The 16,869-nt window shown below is 43.0% G+C and overlaps 1 protein-coding gene across 1 annotated transcript in view; it reads left to right on the forward strand.

Moving 5' to 3' along the window:
- Positions 1-14,908: 14,908 nt before the first annotated feature.
- LOC137353373 (BAR/IMD domain-containing adapter protein 2-like 2) overlaps positions 14,909-16,869 on the forward strand; it is a 60,334-nt gene continuing 58,373 nt past the window's right edge. Inside the window, exon 1 of the mRNA XM_068019570.1 lies at positions 14,909-15,076. Coding sequence (XP_067875671.1) covers positions 15,026-15,076 — 51 coding nt within the window. The 5' untranslated portion in view covers positions 14,909-15,025. The remainder of the gene's footprint in view (positions 15,077-16,869) is intronic.

Consider the following 16,869-nt stretch of genomic DNA (forward strand, 5'->3'; position numbering starts at 1 on the left):
GTTTTTGGACTGTAATTGTTTAAACAAAACATATTCACTTCACCAAATGGCTGGATTGGACCCGTGGAAGGAGAATTTCAGTCATTACAGATGGCTGTTGATAATTCGCAAGAATACACCAAAATGAAATGTCTGAGTTTAAACGAGTTGGGAAAGATATACAATGATGGGAAGGGGGAAGACTAAAGAGACTTTTTTTTTAGCAGGTTGGGAGATAGCAAGGCAAAGTAGCAAGAGAACTCCAGAGATTAGCAGCTGAGGGTACAGCCTTCAGTAGTAGTGTAGAGAGCAAGTGAGAGGAGTGGATGATGTGTGTGGGGAAGTATAGTCGGAGGAGATTGCTGGGAGACCATGGAAGGGAAGGATTTGAAGATGAGATGGTGAAGCTGTAGAAAACTTCAACAAGTTCATAATTAGAGCAACCAGGTGAGAAAGGGATCTGGGGGTTCCCTCTTTGCCTGGTTTAACCATAACAGGGTTTAATTTTAAAAATACCATGTTTTTAGCTCCTCTCAGTAAATCCTTGTTCACTGCTTTCCAATTGTAAGGCATAGAAATCAATCAGACAGGTTTTCTTAGTTTTAAACAAGAAAAGTGGAAGTTTATTCATCCTAAACTCTAATCCGGTTAACGACTACGAATGCGCAACGCGACCACACTAGCATACGTACACGCAGATAGAGACAGACAAAGTAGAAAGGATAAAGGGGAAAAGTTTGAGGCAATAGCTGGGTTTTAGTTACGGTCCCTTTGAGTTCAACGTAGAGTCTTTGATTGCCAGTAAGTCTTGCCATTTTGTTGGGGTCATTGCACGTTTAAAACCTGTTTCGATGTAGGAGTCTTTTCTCTCTTGACGTTCAAGTGACTTCAGAGGATCTGGAGATTAGTGAAAGAGAGAAAGCCAGACAGGAGAGAGGCTCTTGTTCCTAGTTCAGTTGCAATCTGCAGTCTGACCCAAGCTGTCCTGTGACCAGTTCAAAAACCAGACCTGGGCCAGCAGGTTAGTCATGTGACTTGCTTTCTTAACAAACTCCTGCGATTGTGGGGGGGGGGGGGGGGGTGGGTGTAGTGCTGTCTCTTACACCAAAAAGATGTGGATCACCATTGCCCAGACCAATCTCTGTTAATTGAATCAGTGAGCAGTTCCCATTGTCTTTTCAAGCACTGTCTGAGTATGCAAATACTTTCCAACCATTGCTGATCTCCTTAAACAAGTCATCTCTTCACTCCAGCAACAGTTTAAAATTAATGTTCAGGTGATGAAATTAATATACCTCATTCTTGGCAGATGGGGGTCTTCATGACAGCATTTATTAACAGAACTTTTCTAATCCTCCAAATTTTAGAAGTATTGCTGAGTGTTAGGACTATGTACTCTGACGTTACTGTTAATAGGTGTCAGAATGAGGCTGGTCTGGGGATTGCCTGTGAACCAAGGCATGCTATTACAATTAAAAGTTACTGTGTACCTCACTGGGGTATCATCAACCCTCTCTTCCCCTTACCATTGCCCTTCATAGTCAAAAAGGGACAGGTTTAGCTGAGCCAAATGGCCTTCTCTTATTTCAGTTGGTAGTACAATTGCCTCAGTCAGAAGGTAATGGCTGCAAGTTCCATTCCAGGATTTTAGCGCATAGACTACGCAATTATGTGCAGTACTGAGAGTGTACCACATTGTTATATGCATTTCAGATGAAAATGTGCTTTTTTTAAGTGGGAGGTAAAGATCCTGTAACACTTTCTAAGAAGGTAGGAGTTTTTTTTTTAAAAATTCATTCGTGGGATGTGAGCAGCATTTGTTGTCCATCCCTAATTGCCCTTGAGAAGGTGGTGGTGAGCTGTCTGCTTGACCTGCTGCAGTCCACCCACAGTGCTGTTAGGAAGCTCCAGGATTTTGACCCAGTGGCGGTGAAGGTGCAGCGATACAGTTCCAAGTTGGGTTGGTGTGTGACTTGGAGGGGAACTTGCAGGTGATGGTTTTCCCACTCGTTTGTTGCCCTTGTTCTAGATGGTAGAATGAATGTTTAAGGTGGCGGATGGGGTGCTGATTAAGTGGGCCGATTTGTCCAGGATGCTGTCCAGCTTTCTGAGTTGGAGCTGCACTCATCCAGGCAAATGGGCAGTATGCCATCACATTCTTGACTTGTACCTTGTAGATGATGGACAGGCTTTGGAGTCAGGAGGTGGGTTACTTGCCACAGAATTCTCAGCTATTTATATGGCTGGTTCAGTTAAGTTTCTGGTCAATGGTGACCACCCCCCCCTCCCCCCCCAGGATGTTGACGATGGGGGAATTCATTGAACATCAAGGGGAGATTGTTAGATTCTCTCTTGTTGGAGATGGTTATTACTTGGCACTTATCCGCCCAAGCCTGAATGTTGCTGCGTGCATAGTCTGCTTTAGTGTCTAAGGAGTTACAAAAGGTACTGAACATTGTGTTTCTGATGTCCTTGCCATATTCCCCTCTCAACCAAAACCACAGTTCAGCTGATCATTCCTCACATTTGCTGTTAATCAGCAATTGCTTTACACAGACTGACTGCTATGTTTGCCTGCATCAGTGAATTCACTTCAAAAAAAAAGTAGTTCTTGTGGACTGCAAAGTGCTTTGGAATGTTCTGAGAATGTGATGAAGCTGCTATTTAAACATGTTTCTTTCTCTTGTCCTTTTCCCAAAAAGTTATGATGTGATCAACAGCACTTGTTTAAGCAATATTTTTAAAAGTCTCCATGAAAACAAACATTCTGTTAACCTCTGATTTGAAGAGACATTGATGGCCAGAATTCATGCATTAAATGGAACTGTTTAGTGATATTGTTATCAATGTATTTGTTCCTTTGTTTTTCTTCGTTTATTCTATATAGACTCCCAATAAAGTGTGGAGACTTTTTAGAAGGGAGTAAGTTATTGCATCATAATGAGAATTTAACTGCACGAGACCTGTCTTACCTCTGTTAATTGCCTATTTCATAAAGGCCCTGTGATTACATGAGACGCAGGATAGGTGGCACTATTTGCTAGGAAAAAACGTGTTTAGTCTGATTCAGAAACATTTCATCAGTAACAGAGTTGGGAGATACTCTGCTTTGAAACAGCATTATATGAAATATGTACAGGAAGACTTAGTGACTCCTCAGTCTCATCTGTGCAGAAATATGCAAGCAGGAACAGCTGAACTGTTGGAAAGGAATATAAAGTATCGAGAGATGGAGAGCTAGGGATAAGGTATGCATTGCTATTGCTGAGTAAAGAGAAATGTTGTCGAAGCTTTTCGTCTTGTGCTCATCAGGACAGATGTAATAATGTTAAATTTCAAAGGGAACGCCGCGTGGAGCGGTTCAAGAAGGCAGCTCACCACCACCTTCTCAAGGGAAATTAGGGATGGGCAACGTTCACATCCCATGAAGGAATAAGCAAAAATGTACTAGATGTGAATGTTCCCACCCAGCCAGTCCCTTGACCGTATATTTTCACAGAATCATACAGTGCAGAAGAGGCTCTTCGGCCCATCGAGTCTGGACCGATGCATTAAAGACACCTGACCTGTCTACCTAATCCCATTTGCCAGCACTTGGGCCCATAGCCTTGAATGTTATGACGTGCCAAGTGCTCATCCAGGTACTTTTTAAAGGATGTCAGGCAACCTGCCTCTACCACCCTCCCAGGCAGTGCATTCCAGACCGTCACCACCCTCTGGGTAAAAAAGCTCTTCCTCAAATCCCCCTTAAACCTCCTGCCCCTCACCTTAAATTTGTGTCCCCTCATAACTGACCCTTCAACTAAGGGGAACAGCTGCTCCCTATCCACCCTGTCCATGCCCCTCATAATCGTGTACACCTCGATCAGGTCACCCCTCAGTCTTCTCTGCTCCAGTGAAGACAACCCAAGCCTATCCAACGTCTCTTCATAGCTTAAATGTTCCATCCCAGGCAACATCCTGGTGAATCGCCTCTGCAGTGCAATCACATCCTTCCTATAATGTGGCGACCAGAATTGCACGCAGTACTCCAGCTGTGGCCTTACCAAAGTTTTATACAACTCCAACATGATCTCCCTACTTTTTTCAGTCATCTATTTTCTCCCTTCCCTTGGTAAAGGTGATGCTTGAGATGATTCTCATTGTGCTGAGTTAGAGTTGTATCTGACATACCATCCCAGTCCTCCGGCATAACATCTGCTATTGGCCCAGATTTTGTGATCAGCGGCAAAGAAAAGGCCGTCGCTACTGACTGAAAAAAGCTGCCCTCAAAAATCTAGTGATCTCTGTGGCGAGGTTTCCCCTTTCCAGAGAGCAGTTTAATTCTGTGGCAGCAGTGATAGCAGCAAGCAAATAGGCAAAAAAAATCACAGTTTGCTCTGTGTGAATACTTCAAAGCACTTAAAATCTTTTACTTTTAATTTTTCAGATAGCGCAATAAATGTATGACTATATTAAGATAGAAGCTAAATAAAGATAATCAGACCATTTTTTGGAAAAAATGATTTTGTTTTTGTGTGCAAATTGGCAGCAGCTTTTCCAAAAAATACTTCATTGGCTGTAAAGTGCTTTGAGACGTCCAATGGTCATGAAAAGTACTAAGAAAATGCAAGTTTTATTTTGAATTATGTGGATTTTGTTTTAACATTTTGGAGAAATGTAACATTCCACAAATATAAAATTAGCTTGTCAGGACTAGTGAGATTATTTGGCAGTAATTTTGAAGTTAGCATATTGTTTAAAAACTCAGTTTTTCCTCAATCAACAAGGTGTAACTTTTTCAATGGTTTTACAGTGAGATTTACAGTGTTAGAGTGGAAGTTCTCATGCCATGATCGCAATAGATATTGCAGTATGTGGGAATCTCTATGGTGCAACTTCTGGATTTCCATATTATTCTGTGCGTGTCTGGATTCTCAAAGTTATCAGTATCAGTACTATAATAACTGAACGCTGACGGTTTCACAGTGATTACAACATCAAACTCTGGGCCATTGTTTCTTTGATATAACGCACTTAAAAGCCAATTGATAAGGAAGCAAAGTCTGCTTTCTCTCTGAAGCAAAGTCTGGTTTCTCTCTAAAGCATAGTCTCAGCCATTTAATTATATTCCAGTTCAAATTCCATTGTGGTTATGTCAAGCGTGAATAATAAAGCATAAGGAACACCCCTTTGGAAGTTTTATTCATTTCCGTGAATGTTGCACCAAACTTTCCCAGTGGCACATAGATGTATACAGGAGTGGGGAGGATTAGGGCTGAAGCTGAGAGTAGGTGAAGGTGGCGACTGCTGAGGAGGACCGTATGGTGTTGCTAGTAGAAAGCCTCTGTTCTTCCCTTTATGAATCCCAATTGGACGCTTTGGGCTCGATTTCCGGCAGCAAGCTCAAAAATTGGCGGCCTGCACAATCTCAAGCACAGTGGCTTATTTAAATAGCCAGGGCGGCCAATCCCTCGCCACCCCCCCCCCCCCCCCCACAAATGGTGTGGAGGGGTGGGCTGTCATTCCCCGGAAATGGCGTCAGCTGCATCTGCATGTCCAGACTCCTTTTGAATGAGTTGAGCATCTCTGCCTCAACTACCCCTTCAGGCAGTGTGTTCCAGACCCCCATGACCCTCTGGGTGAAAAAGTTTTTCCTCATCTCCCCTCCAATTTTTCTACCAATCACATTAAATTTATGCCCCCTTGTCACTGACATCTCTGCAAAGGGGAATAGACCCTTCACCTCCACTCTATTCAGGCCCCTCAAAATTTTGTACATTTCAATCAGATTTCCCCTCAGCCTTCTCTGTTTCAAGGAGAACAACCCCAGCCTATCCAATCTTTCCTCAAAACTGCATTTTTCCAGTTTTGGCAATTTCCTAATAAATTTCCTCTGTATCCTCTCTAGTGCAATTACATCCTTTCTGTAATGAGGTGACCAGAACTGCACACAGTACTCAAGTTGTGGCCTAACCAATACAGTTCCAGCATAACCTCCCTGCTCTTGTACTCTATGGCTCAGTTAATAAAAGAAAGGATTCCGTATGCCTTCTTAACCACCTTATCGACCTGTCTTGCTACCTTCAGGGATCTGTGGGCATTCACTCCAAGGTCCCTTACTTTCTCTACACCTCTCAGTATTTTCCAAATTATCATGTATTCCTTTGCCTAGTTTGACCTCCCCAAATGCATCACCTCACACTTCTCCAGGTTGAATTCCATTTTCCACTTTTCTGCCCATCTGGCCAAACCATCAATGTTTTCCTGCAGCCTACAGCTATCCTCCTCGCTATTTACCACAGGACCAATCTTTGTGTCGTCTGCAAACTTCTTGATCATGCCCCCTACATTTATGCCCAAATTATTAATATATACGACAAAAAGCAGGAGACCCAGTACTGAGCCCTGTGGAACGCCACTGGAAACAGCCCTCCAGTTGCTAAAACTGCCGTCAACAATTACCCTTTGTTTCCTGCCACTGAACCAATTTTGTATCCACCTTGCTGCATTTCCCTGGATCCCATGGGATTTTAATTTTTTAACCAGTTTGCCATGTGGGACCTTGTTAAAAGCCTTGCTAAAATCTACATAGACCACTTCAACTGCACTACCCTCATCTATCTTCCTTGTTACTTCTTCAAAAAATTTGATTAAGTTGGTTAAACAGGATCTTCCCTTAACAAATCGATGCTGACTATCCTTGATTAACCTGCCTTTCTAAGTGACAGTTTACCCTATCAGAATAGATTCCAATAATTTGCCCACTACTGAGGTTAGACTGACTGGCCTGTAATTATTTGGTCTATTCTTCGCTCCCTTTTTAAACAGAGGTACAACGTTAGCAGTTCTCCAATCCTCTGGCACCACACATGTTTCCAGTGAGGACTGGAAAATGATGGTCAGACCCTCTGCTATTTCCTCTCTTGCTTCTTTTAACAGCCTGGGGTACATTTCGTCTGGCCCTGGTGATTTATCAACTTTCAAGGATGCTAATCCCATTAATACCTTCTCTCTCCCTATGTTTATCGCATCCAATACTTCGCACTCCTCCTTAACTACAATATCTGCATCATCCCCCTCTTTTGTGAAGAAAGATGCAAAGTATTAATTAAGAACCATACCAACATCTTCCGCCCCTACACACAGGTTACCTTTTTGGTCTTTTATGGGCCCTACTCTCTTCCTTAGTTCTCCTCTTACTCTTAATGTATTGATAAAACATCTTTGGGTTCACTTTGATTTTGCTTGCCAATATTCTTTCATGCTCTCTCTTTGCTTTCCTAATTTCTTTTTTGATTTCATCCCTCCACTTTCTATACTGCTCTCTGATTTCTGTAGCATTGAGTTCTCGGTGTTGGACATAAGCTTTCCTTTTCTGCCTTATCTTACCCTGCAGGCTCCTTGACATCCATGGGGCTCTAGATTTGGCCGCCTCACCCTTTTTCTTTGTGGGAACATGTTTACTCTGAACCCCTTGAATCTCCCCTTTGAATTCCTCCCACTGTTCTGACATTGATTTACCTTCAAGTAACTGTTTCCATTCCACTTTCGCTAAATCACTCCTCAGTTTAGTAAAATTGGCCTTGCTCCATTTGAGAACTCTAACTCCTGTTCTATCTCTGTCCTTTTCCATAATTATTCTAAAACTGACTGAATTATGGTCATTACCACCAAAATGCTCTCCCACTGCCACTCCTTCCACCTGCCCATCTTCATTTCCTAAAACTAAGTCTAAAACTGCACCCTCTCTTGTTGGACTTTCTACATACGGGGCAAAAAAGTTCTCCTGAATGCACCTCAAGAATTCTGCTCCCTCAATTCCTTTCACACTAAAACTATCCCAGTTAATATTGGGGTAGTTAAAATCCCCTACTATTACTGCCCTATGTTTTTGCACTTCTCAGAGATTTGCCTACATATCTGCTCTTGTATCTCCCTCTGACTGTTTCGGGGTCTATAGTACACTACCAGAAGTGTGATTGCCCCTTTTTCGTTCCTTTGCTCAATCCATATGGTGTTATTTGATGAACCTTCCAACATATCATCCCTCCTCACAGCTTTAATAGTTTCCTTGACCAAAATTGCCACTCCCCCTCCTTTCTTATCTCCCTCCCTATTATATCTGAAAACCCTGTAACCAGGAACGTTGAGTGGTATTCCTGTCCCTTCTTAAGCTATGTTTCTGTAACAGCTATGATATCATACTGTCAGGTCTCTGTCTGTGCCCTCAGCTCATCTGCTTTATTTGCTATACTCCTTGCATTGAAATAGATACCCTTGAGCACTGCTAAACTTTTAAAAAATTTTCTAACCCTTGTTTCCTCTGTCTTCCAGACTCATCCATTAATTTTCCGCCTTCCATTTTCATTTCTGATTTTGTCTCAATTGAGTCTACCCTCAGGTCCCCATCCTCCTGCCAAACTAGTTTAAACCTTCCCCAACAGCACTAGCAAAACGTTCCGCAAGGAACTCAGTCCCTGCTCTGTTCAGGTGCAACCCGTCCGGCCTGTGCAGGTCCCATCTCTCCCAGAGCCGGCCCCAATGTCCCAGGAATCTAAAACCCTTCCTCCTGCACGATCTTTCCAGCCATGCATTCATCTATCTTATCCTTCTATTTCTATACTCACCTGCATGTGGCACTGGGAATAATCTGGAGATTACTACTTTTGAGGTCCTGCTTTCTAATTTCTTACCTAGCTCCCTAAATTCTGACTGCAAGACCTCATCCCTCTTTCTACCCAAGTCGTTAGTTCCGATGTGGACCACAACTGCTGGCTGTTCACCCTCCCCCTTTCAGGATGCTCTGCAGCCGCTCAGTGACATCCTTGACCCTGGCACCAGGGAGGCAACACACCATCCTGGATTCATGTCTGCAGGCACAGAAACGCCTTTCTGTTCCCCTGCCTATTGAATCACCTATCTCTGTCTTCCCTGTGCAGCTGAGCCACCCGTGGGGCCATGGACATGGCTCTGGCTGCACTCCCCAGGTGAAGCATCACTTTCCTCAGTATTCAGAACTGAATACCTGTTGGAGAGTGAGATGCACTCAGGGGTCTCCTGCACTACCTGTCTGATTCTTTTTGACTGCCTGGTGGTCACTCATTCTCTTTCTCCCTGTATACTCTGAAGCTGTGGGGTGACCACATCTATAAAAGTGCTATCCACGAAGCTCTCTTCCTTATTAATGCACCGCAGAGTCACCAGCTGCCACTCATATTCCAAAATCAAGCTGGCGCAATTGACAACACTTCCTGCACAAATGGTTCTCCAGGATACAGGCAGTATCCTGGATCTCCCACATAGCACAGGAGGTGCACTCTCAAGGTTGAAGCACCCCTGCCATTCCTTTATTTATTAGTTGACCCTTTGTTACTGCTAATAAAAACTTACCAATACTCCAGCAGCTTAGAATTATTAATAAAACCTTACTAGTACTGATAAATCCTCCTAAAAATCAATACAGTTCACTAGTTAAAATAAAATAAAATTGACCTTTCCCTCTTGCAAACTGCACAAAGTTTAAGGTTCGATCCTTCCCACCATCCTCTACACCCATTAGGTGTATTTGACCCCACTTCCCCCCACCCCCTACACTGAAAATCCGACCTCCTCACACCTCCCCACCAGCATGGTGCCTCGTGTCCCTGGCCAGGAATCTGAAGGCGTGGGAGCGCCGGCCACTGTGTTGAATATGGTGGCAGGCCCTCAAGATTGCTTGTAACTGTATTCAAATGTATTCATTTTATTGGGGGGAGGGGTGGTGCCACGGAGACTTGCCATTGCCGAGAGGATCGGGCTGGCCCCTGATGGCATCGAGGTCCATGGCAGGCCTCATCTGGAGCCATCTTCAGGCTCTCCCCACCATGGATCATGACATGAATGGCTTGGTAAAATCCAGCCCTATATATTTCACCTGTCTGTTCCTTTTTATGAATCATTATCATTAGCCAGTGACATTGTTCAAAACAACTTTACACCAATTTTGTTGCTGTATATTATAGCTTATCCTTGCCTAACACCTACCCTACATGGACTGCAGCAGTTCAAGATGGTAGCTTGCCACAACTTTTTCTAGGGCAAATAGGGGTGGGCAACAAATGATGGTCTTGTCAGTGACACTCATGTCCCATGAATGAACAACAAAAAAAAAAAAGCTCTGTGAATTGTCATTGCAGGCCCGACCTGCCAAGAATGAGGCATATTAATTTTGCCACACGAACATTGATTTTAAACTGTTACTGGAGTGAAGAAAGAACTTGCTTTTAAAAAAATACCAGACCCTTGACTTGCATATTTACAGACAGTGCTTAAAGACCATTCCCTGATGCATTCAATGGACTTTTGATTACCAGATGTTGAAGGTGGAGGAGCTAGCATTCCAGGTTGACTATTAAGATGGCCGAATACACAAACGGACATGGTCACAGCAGCTAGCCACATGACTAACCTGCTGGGCCACCTGAGCTTTTTGAATTTGAACTTGCCACAGAGTTTTGAACTGGCAGAAAGCTGTTTGCTTTTGGACTGAAAAGACCGCTCGTGGCTGGCTCGCCTCGCCTCAACCTCTCCTGTCTGCTCTCATCTCGTTCTCACCAGTTTTGGAATCCATTGAAGACACAGGAACCCCAAGAGAGAGAAAAGTCTCCTACAGTGAACAAGGTTTAAGAAGCATACTGGGCCTCAACGAAAAGTAAGAATTACCTTTAAGCAAGAACTACCTACAAAGGGACTCTAAAGTGAGCTCGAAGCACAGTAACAAGAACTCTTCAGATATTGCCTCAAACCTCTCCACTTTATTTTTCTTCTCTTTTCTGCCTCTATTTGCTTGTGTGTATCGTGTATGCTTGCTAGCGTAGGGCACGACGGGTATCCTTAGGCATTAACCGAATTAGAGTTTAAGTTTTAGTAAATTTCACTTTTCTTCTTTAAACCTAAGAAAGTCTGTTTCTGCTCATTTACTTGACTCATAATTGGAAAGCAGTGAACAAGGATTCACCAAGGGGGAGCTCGAAGCACGGCGTGTTTAAAATTAAATCCTGTTACAGTAAGACCAGGTGAAAGCTGAAAGGGAGCCCTAGACCCCTTTCTCACCTGGTCGTAACAGAATCAAATATGAGCAATGAGACCTACACTACCAACTGATGAGATTACTGGAAAGTAACACAAACATCATAATTATCGGTCAATTCCATTGTTCAAAATAATTTACATTAATTTTGTTACTACATAATATGGAGAAGGCTGTGGCATAGTGATAATGTCACTAGACTAGTAAACCAGAGCACAGGCTAATGCTCTGGGGATGTGGGTTTGAATCCCACCACGGCAAATGGTGCAATGTGAATTCAATTAATAAATCTGGAATTGAAAAAGCTAGTCTAATGATGACCATTGTCAATTGTTGTAAAAAACCCATTGGATCACTAATGTCCTTTAGGGAAGAAAGTCTGCTGTCCTAACAGGGTCTGGCCTACATGTGACTCCAGAAAGGTTATTACAGAAAATAAAAGCTCATGGGGTAGGGGGTAAGTTATTGGCATGGATAGAAGATTGGTTAGCTAACAGGAAACAGCAAGTAGGCATAAATGGGTCATTTTCTGGTTGGCAAGATGTAACGAGTAGTGTGCCACAGGGATCTGTGCTGGGGCCTCGACTTTTTACAATTTATATAAATGACTTAGATGAAGGGACCGAAGGTCTGGTTGTTAAATTTGCTGATGACACAAAGATAGGTAGGAAAGTAACTTGTGAAGAGGACATAAGGGGGCTACAAAGGGATATAGATGGGTTAAGTGAGTGGGCAAAGATCTGGCAAATGGAGTATAATGTGGGAAAATGTAAAATTGTCCATTTTGGCAGGAAGAATAAAAAAATAAGCATATCATCTAAATGGTGAGAGATTGCAGAGCTCTGAGATGCAGAGGGATCTGGGTGTCCTAGTGCGTGAATCGCAAAAGGTTAGTATGCAGGTAAAGCACGTAATTAGGAAAGATAATAGAATGTTATCGTTTATCACGAGGGGAATTGAATACAAAAGTAGGGAGTAAAAGCAAAATACTGCAGATGCTGGAAATCTGAAATAAAAACAAGAAATGCTGGAACCACTCAGCAGGTCTGGCAGCTTCTGTGGAAAGAGAAGCAGAGTTAACGTTTCGGGTCAGTGACCCTTCTTCGGAACCGAAGAAGGGTCACTGACTCGAAACGTTAACAAAAGTAGGGAGGTTATGTTTCAGCTATACAGGACATTGGTGAGACCACATCTGGAGCACTGTGTACAGTATTGGTCTCCTTATTTAAGGAAGGATGTAAATGCATTGGAGGCAGTACAGAGAAGGTTTACTAGACTAATACCTGGAATGGACGGGCTGTCTTATGAGGAACGATTGGACAGGCTAGGCTTATATCCGCTGGAGTTTTGAATAGTAAGAGGCAACTTGATTGAAACATATAAGATCCTGAGGGGTCTTGACAGGGTAGATGCGGAAGGGATGTTTCCCCTTGTGGGAGAATCTAGAACTAGGTGTTGCCCATTTAAGACAGAGATGAGGAAAAATTATTTTTCTCAGAGGGTTGTGAGTCTTTTGAATTCTCTTCTGCAGAGCCTTTGAATATTTTTAAGGCAGAGGTCGTTAGATTCATGATGAGCAAGGGGAGGTGAAAGGTTATTGGGGGTAGATGGAAATGTGGAGTAATCAGTTCAGCCATGAACTTATTAAATGGCGGAGCAGGCTTGAGGGGCCGAGTGGCCTACTTCTGCTTGTAATTCGTATGTTTGTATATTTGTATGACCCACGGCAATGTGGTTGACTCTTAAATGCTGTCTGAAATGGCCTAGCAAGTCACTCAGTTCAAGGGCAATTAGGGATGAGCAATAAATGCTGGCCTTGCCAGTGACACCCACATCCCACACAAAAAATATAGCTTATAGGTTCTCTACAGTTCTGAGGGAGTCCTGCCTTGGAGGAGTTGCCATCTTTCAGATGAGATGTTAATCTGAGGCTCAGTCTATGCTCTCAGATGGATGTAAAAGATCCCATTGCACTATTTCAAACGACAGCTGGAGAGTTTTCCCTGGTGTTCTGCGTAATATTTATCCCTCGACCAATGTCAGGAATGCAGATTATCTGATTGTGGGACCTTGCTGCGCACAAATTGCCTGCTGTGTTTCCTACATTACGACAGTGACTAGACTCCAAAAACACTTCATTGATTGTAAAAGGCTTTGGGGCATCCTGAGGCTTTGATAGGTGCTATATAAATGCAAGTTTGCTCTTTTACTTTGGTCTTTGCTTTTAGAGTTCACACACCTTGCTCCCTACATTGTCTGGGATTGCAACCAGTCAGTTTTAAATAATTAATAAATATCAACCTGAATTTTTAAAATGAAATTACCCATTACAGGCCAGTTGTTAGGTGTCGGTCTCTAGAAGCATTAAATGAATTTGGTGCTGGTGGCAAGATCTAGAGACAAGCTGAAAGTTGTGAGTCGAATTGTACCAGCTCAGGTGCTGCCTGGGTGTTGAGGGTAAACGTCAGCTCAGAGGATGGGCCAGCATTAGTGCAGCACCATCATGAGTGGCCACCAAGGTAGATCCCCCTCGTCAAGGACGTTCCCTTTCACATGCACTCAGAAATGTGCTGCTCCGAAACTCTAACCATATCCTAATTCATTCTGTTAAACTTTGCGTAATTCCATTGACAAATTATGGAGCCAGTATCTCCCAGTGTGCCAATACTGTATTTGGTGAAGCAGGGATTTAAATAAATTCTTATAAATAAAACATGAAAGCTTTGCTAGGCAAAAATTGACAAAATTTAAACTAGCTCTGTTACCGCTCGCAGCTGTTCTATAGAATCTTACAGCAAGGAAGGAAGCCATTTGGCCCATCGTGTCTGTACTAGCTGAAATTATTCCCACTCCCCCTCTCCTTCCCTCATAGCCCTGCAAAATTTTCCTCTTTGGTGTTTATCTAATTCCCTTTTCGAAGATGGTGGCATCTGGGTGGCGTATTGGTAATATCGCTGAACTAGTAATCCAGAGGCCCAGGCCTATGCCCTGGGGAGACGGGTTCAAATCCCACCATGGCTGGTGGAATTTAAATTCAATTAATTAATTGCAAAATCTGGAATTGAAAGCCTGTCTCCGTAATGGCACCATGAAACTGTTATCGATTGTCATAAAAACCCATCTGGTTCGCTAATGTCCTTTAGGGAAGGAAATCTGCCGTCCTTACCTGGTCTGAGTTCCGTGTGACTCCAGAACCACAGCAATGTGGTTGACTCTTAACTGCACTCTGAAATGGCCTAGAAAGTCACTCAGTTGTTAAGGGCAAATAGGGATGGGTAACAAATGCTGGCCTTACCAGTGTCGCCCACATCCCATTAAATAATTTTTAAAAAAACTATTGAATCTTCTTCCACCGCCCTTTCAGGGAGTGTATTCCAGATCACAATAATTTGGTGCATAAAAGTATGCAAAGGTTGGACTGGGTAGTATGTGTATTGCACGCTGTGTAACAGCAAGTAGTGTGTGTGTTACAGAGAGTTTGCATTTATAATTTGAGCAGACCGCAGCCAGCTGAGTTTGCAATGGGGATCTGACCAGGTGGGGAGGTTTGCTGAAAACAGCTGTCAGCACACTTTAACCATCTCTGTACATCCACCTTTTCTCTCGGTTGCATTTGCAGTTTTGCTGGTCCAGTGGGAGTCAGAAATAAAAAAATCAGAGGGATAAAAGATACAGCAGATTGATAAGAAGCAGCCACAAGTTGTTTAACAATCTGCACTCAGTTTTATTTGTTTAAATACTGTCTCTTTAAGCTGGGCTGCGTTGGAAAGAGTCGAAGTTCCTGCTGTGCACAGAGAAATAACCTCAAGGCTCTTCTTCCCTTACCAGTTGATAAATAATTAACAAAATGATCCGCCTTGCATCTGGACTGTAGCTGCAGCCTCAGCCCTGCAACAAGGAGAATTTGTTAGCAGCAGGAAAGGGAAAGATCGTTTCGGAAACTTTTCCTCCATCTCCCAATTATTTTTTTCCTTGATATTTGCCCTCATTTGGACCATGGCACGCTCAGCGGATCAAGTCTATCGATCGACCCTGAACACCTACCAGGTGAGCCCAGTGTGTTGGGGAGCTATAGCTGACGGGTGGAACAGATCTACAGCTCAATGGCCCCGGAGTGGCCAGTCTGCTTATATATTGCTTCCTAAAAAGGTGCAAACTTCTTTTTTGTAGACACATTTGGTCACCACTCAGTGAGCTGCTGTTATTGTAACTTTAGGATTTATTTCCTCCCCAAGTTTGCACACAATCACGGTTAACATTTAGATCCATTTTGTTGCTGTTTACTCTCTCGATCAATCTGTAAAACCCTCATCGCCTCTCAATCCGCCTTTAAAACGTTCCTTAAAACTGACCTCTTTGATCAAGCTTTTGATCACCTATCCTATTATCTCCTTATGTGTGTCACTGTCAAATATTGTTTAGTAATCGTTGCTGGGAAGCACCTTGGGACGTTTAACGATGCTATATAAATGCAAATTGTTGTTGTGTTAACTCAAACGAATGTGAACCTCATGGGGCCCAGAATTTGTTGGAAAAGTCACAGGCAGTTTAATGGCTCTCGCCATTAATTATTCGGCAATTTGTGGTGAGGGAGAGATGGGAGTGAGTTGCGAATCGGCGCAAAGTCGCCCCAGAAGGTTAGGGCTGGCACTTAACAACGTAAGGACCCCTTTAGTGGTGAGTATTATGTTCCTTCAATGCCTCATGCTCTTTAGTCCCGAAAGGCAGCAATTGAAATTGTGGAATCTTAGAACCATAGGAAAATATACGGCACAGAAGGAGGCCATTCAGCCCATCATGTCCCTGCCGGTCCAGCAGGTAGTAAATTGTACCTAGTGGTTTTTAAAATAAAAATTTTGTTTCTTACCTTTTTCACTCTCATAGTCTAATTTTTCTTTTGCTCTCCATCTCTCCTTCTGTATCTAATTTGACACACAACAGGTTTGATACTATGCAAGTGTAATGTTTTGAGTGTCAATATTTGACCAATGTAGGCGCCCGCCAGTGATTAAGCCTAAACTGGTGGGAACTGTGCTGCAAACTGACGCTTAGAATTACATGGAATTTACAGCAAGGAAACAGGCCATTCGGCCCATCCAGCCCAAACCATTGTTGGTACTCCTGACGAGCCTCCTCCCATTCTACCACATCGAATCCTATCAGATGCAGGAAATCCTTTGAGAGCGGGTAGGTTGGCAACAGTTCAGTCTTGAAACCCAGGTGCTATCTGTTCCTGCAGAGACTGTCACTGGCACTCACTAGACGTCTTGTTTCAATTATTGCTACTTCTGCCCCTCAACTATCATTTCATCTCTGCATATTGAAACGTGACCCAGTAAAAAGCTTTGAAGATATTTTGCCTACAGTTTTCTTTCCAAGATAAACTAAATATAATAAAATTCTCCCTCTTGTACTGTGAGAAAAAACTGGACCGGAAGATATCAAGTTGGATTAATCAGTTAATTGTTGATCCTAAAGCTATTAGTTTAACTGTTCATTATTTATTAACAGTAAGCCTGGTCTGTCTATATGTCCTATTCTTAGCTCATTACACCATTTCGGACTATGCTATTGGAAAATTGTTAGGCCTGTACTTCATCTTATCTGCTGCTTTTCTACTGTCAATACTGCAGGCTTTCCTAGGCTCAGTGTGCTGAGCCATACAGATCAGGACAGCTCCAAATCCTGATATGTGCTGGCTGATTTCTACGGTGAGGGATTGCAGAGGGAAGGGGGTAGTAAGGTGGCTATAATCTGCCCTTGGCAATTGTAGGCTAGAAAGAATGAAATAAGATGGGGTTTGGCTTGATTTCTAACTTGTGATTGCTGCTGGAAAGGTG

Source organism: Heterodontus francisci, chromosome 41 (genome assembly GCF_036365525.1).
Source record: "Heterodontus francisci isolate sHetFra1 chromosome 41, sHetFra1.hap1, whole genome shotgun sequence".
Lineage (NCBI taxonomy): Eukaryota > Metazoa > Chordata > Chondrichthyes > Heterodontiformes > Heterodontidae > Heterodontus > Heterodontus francisci.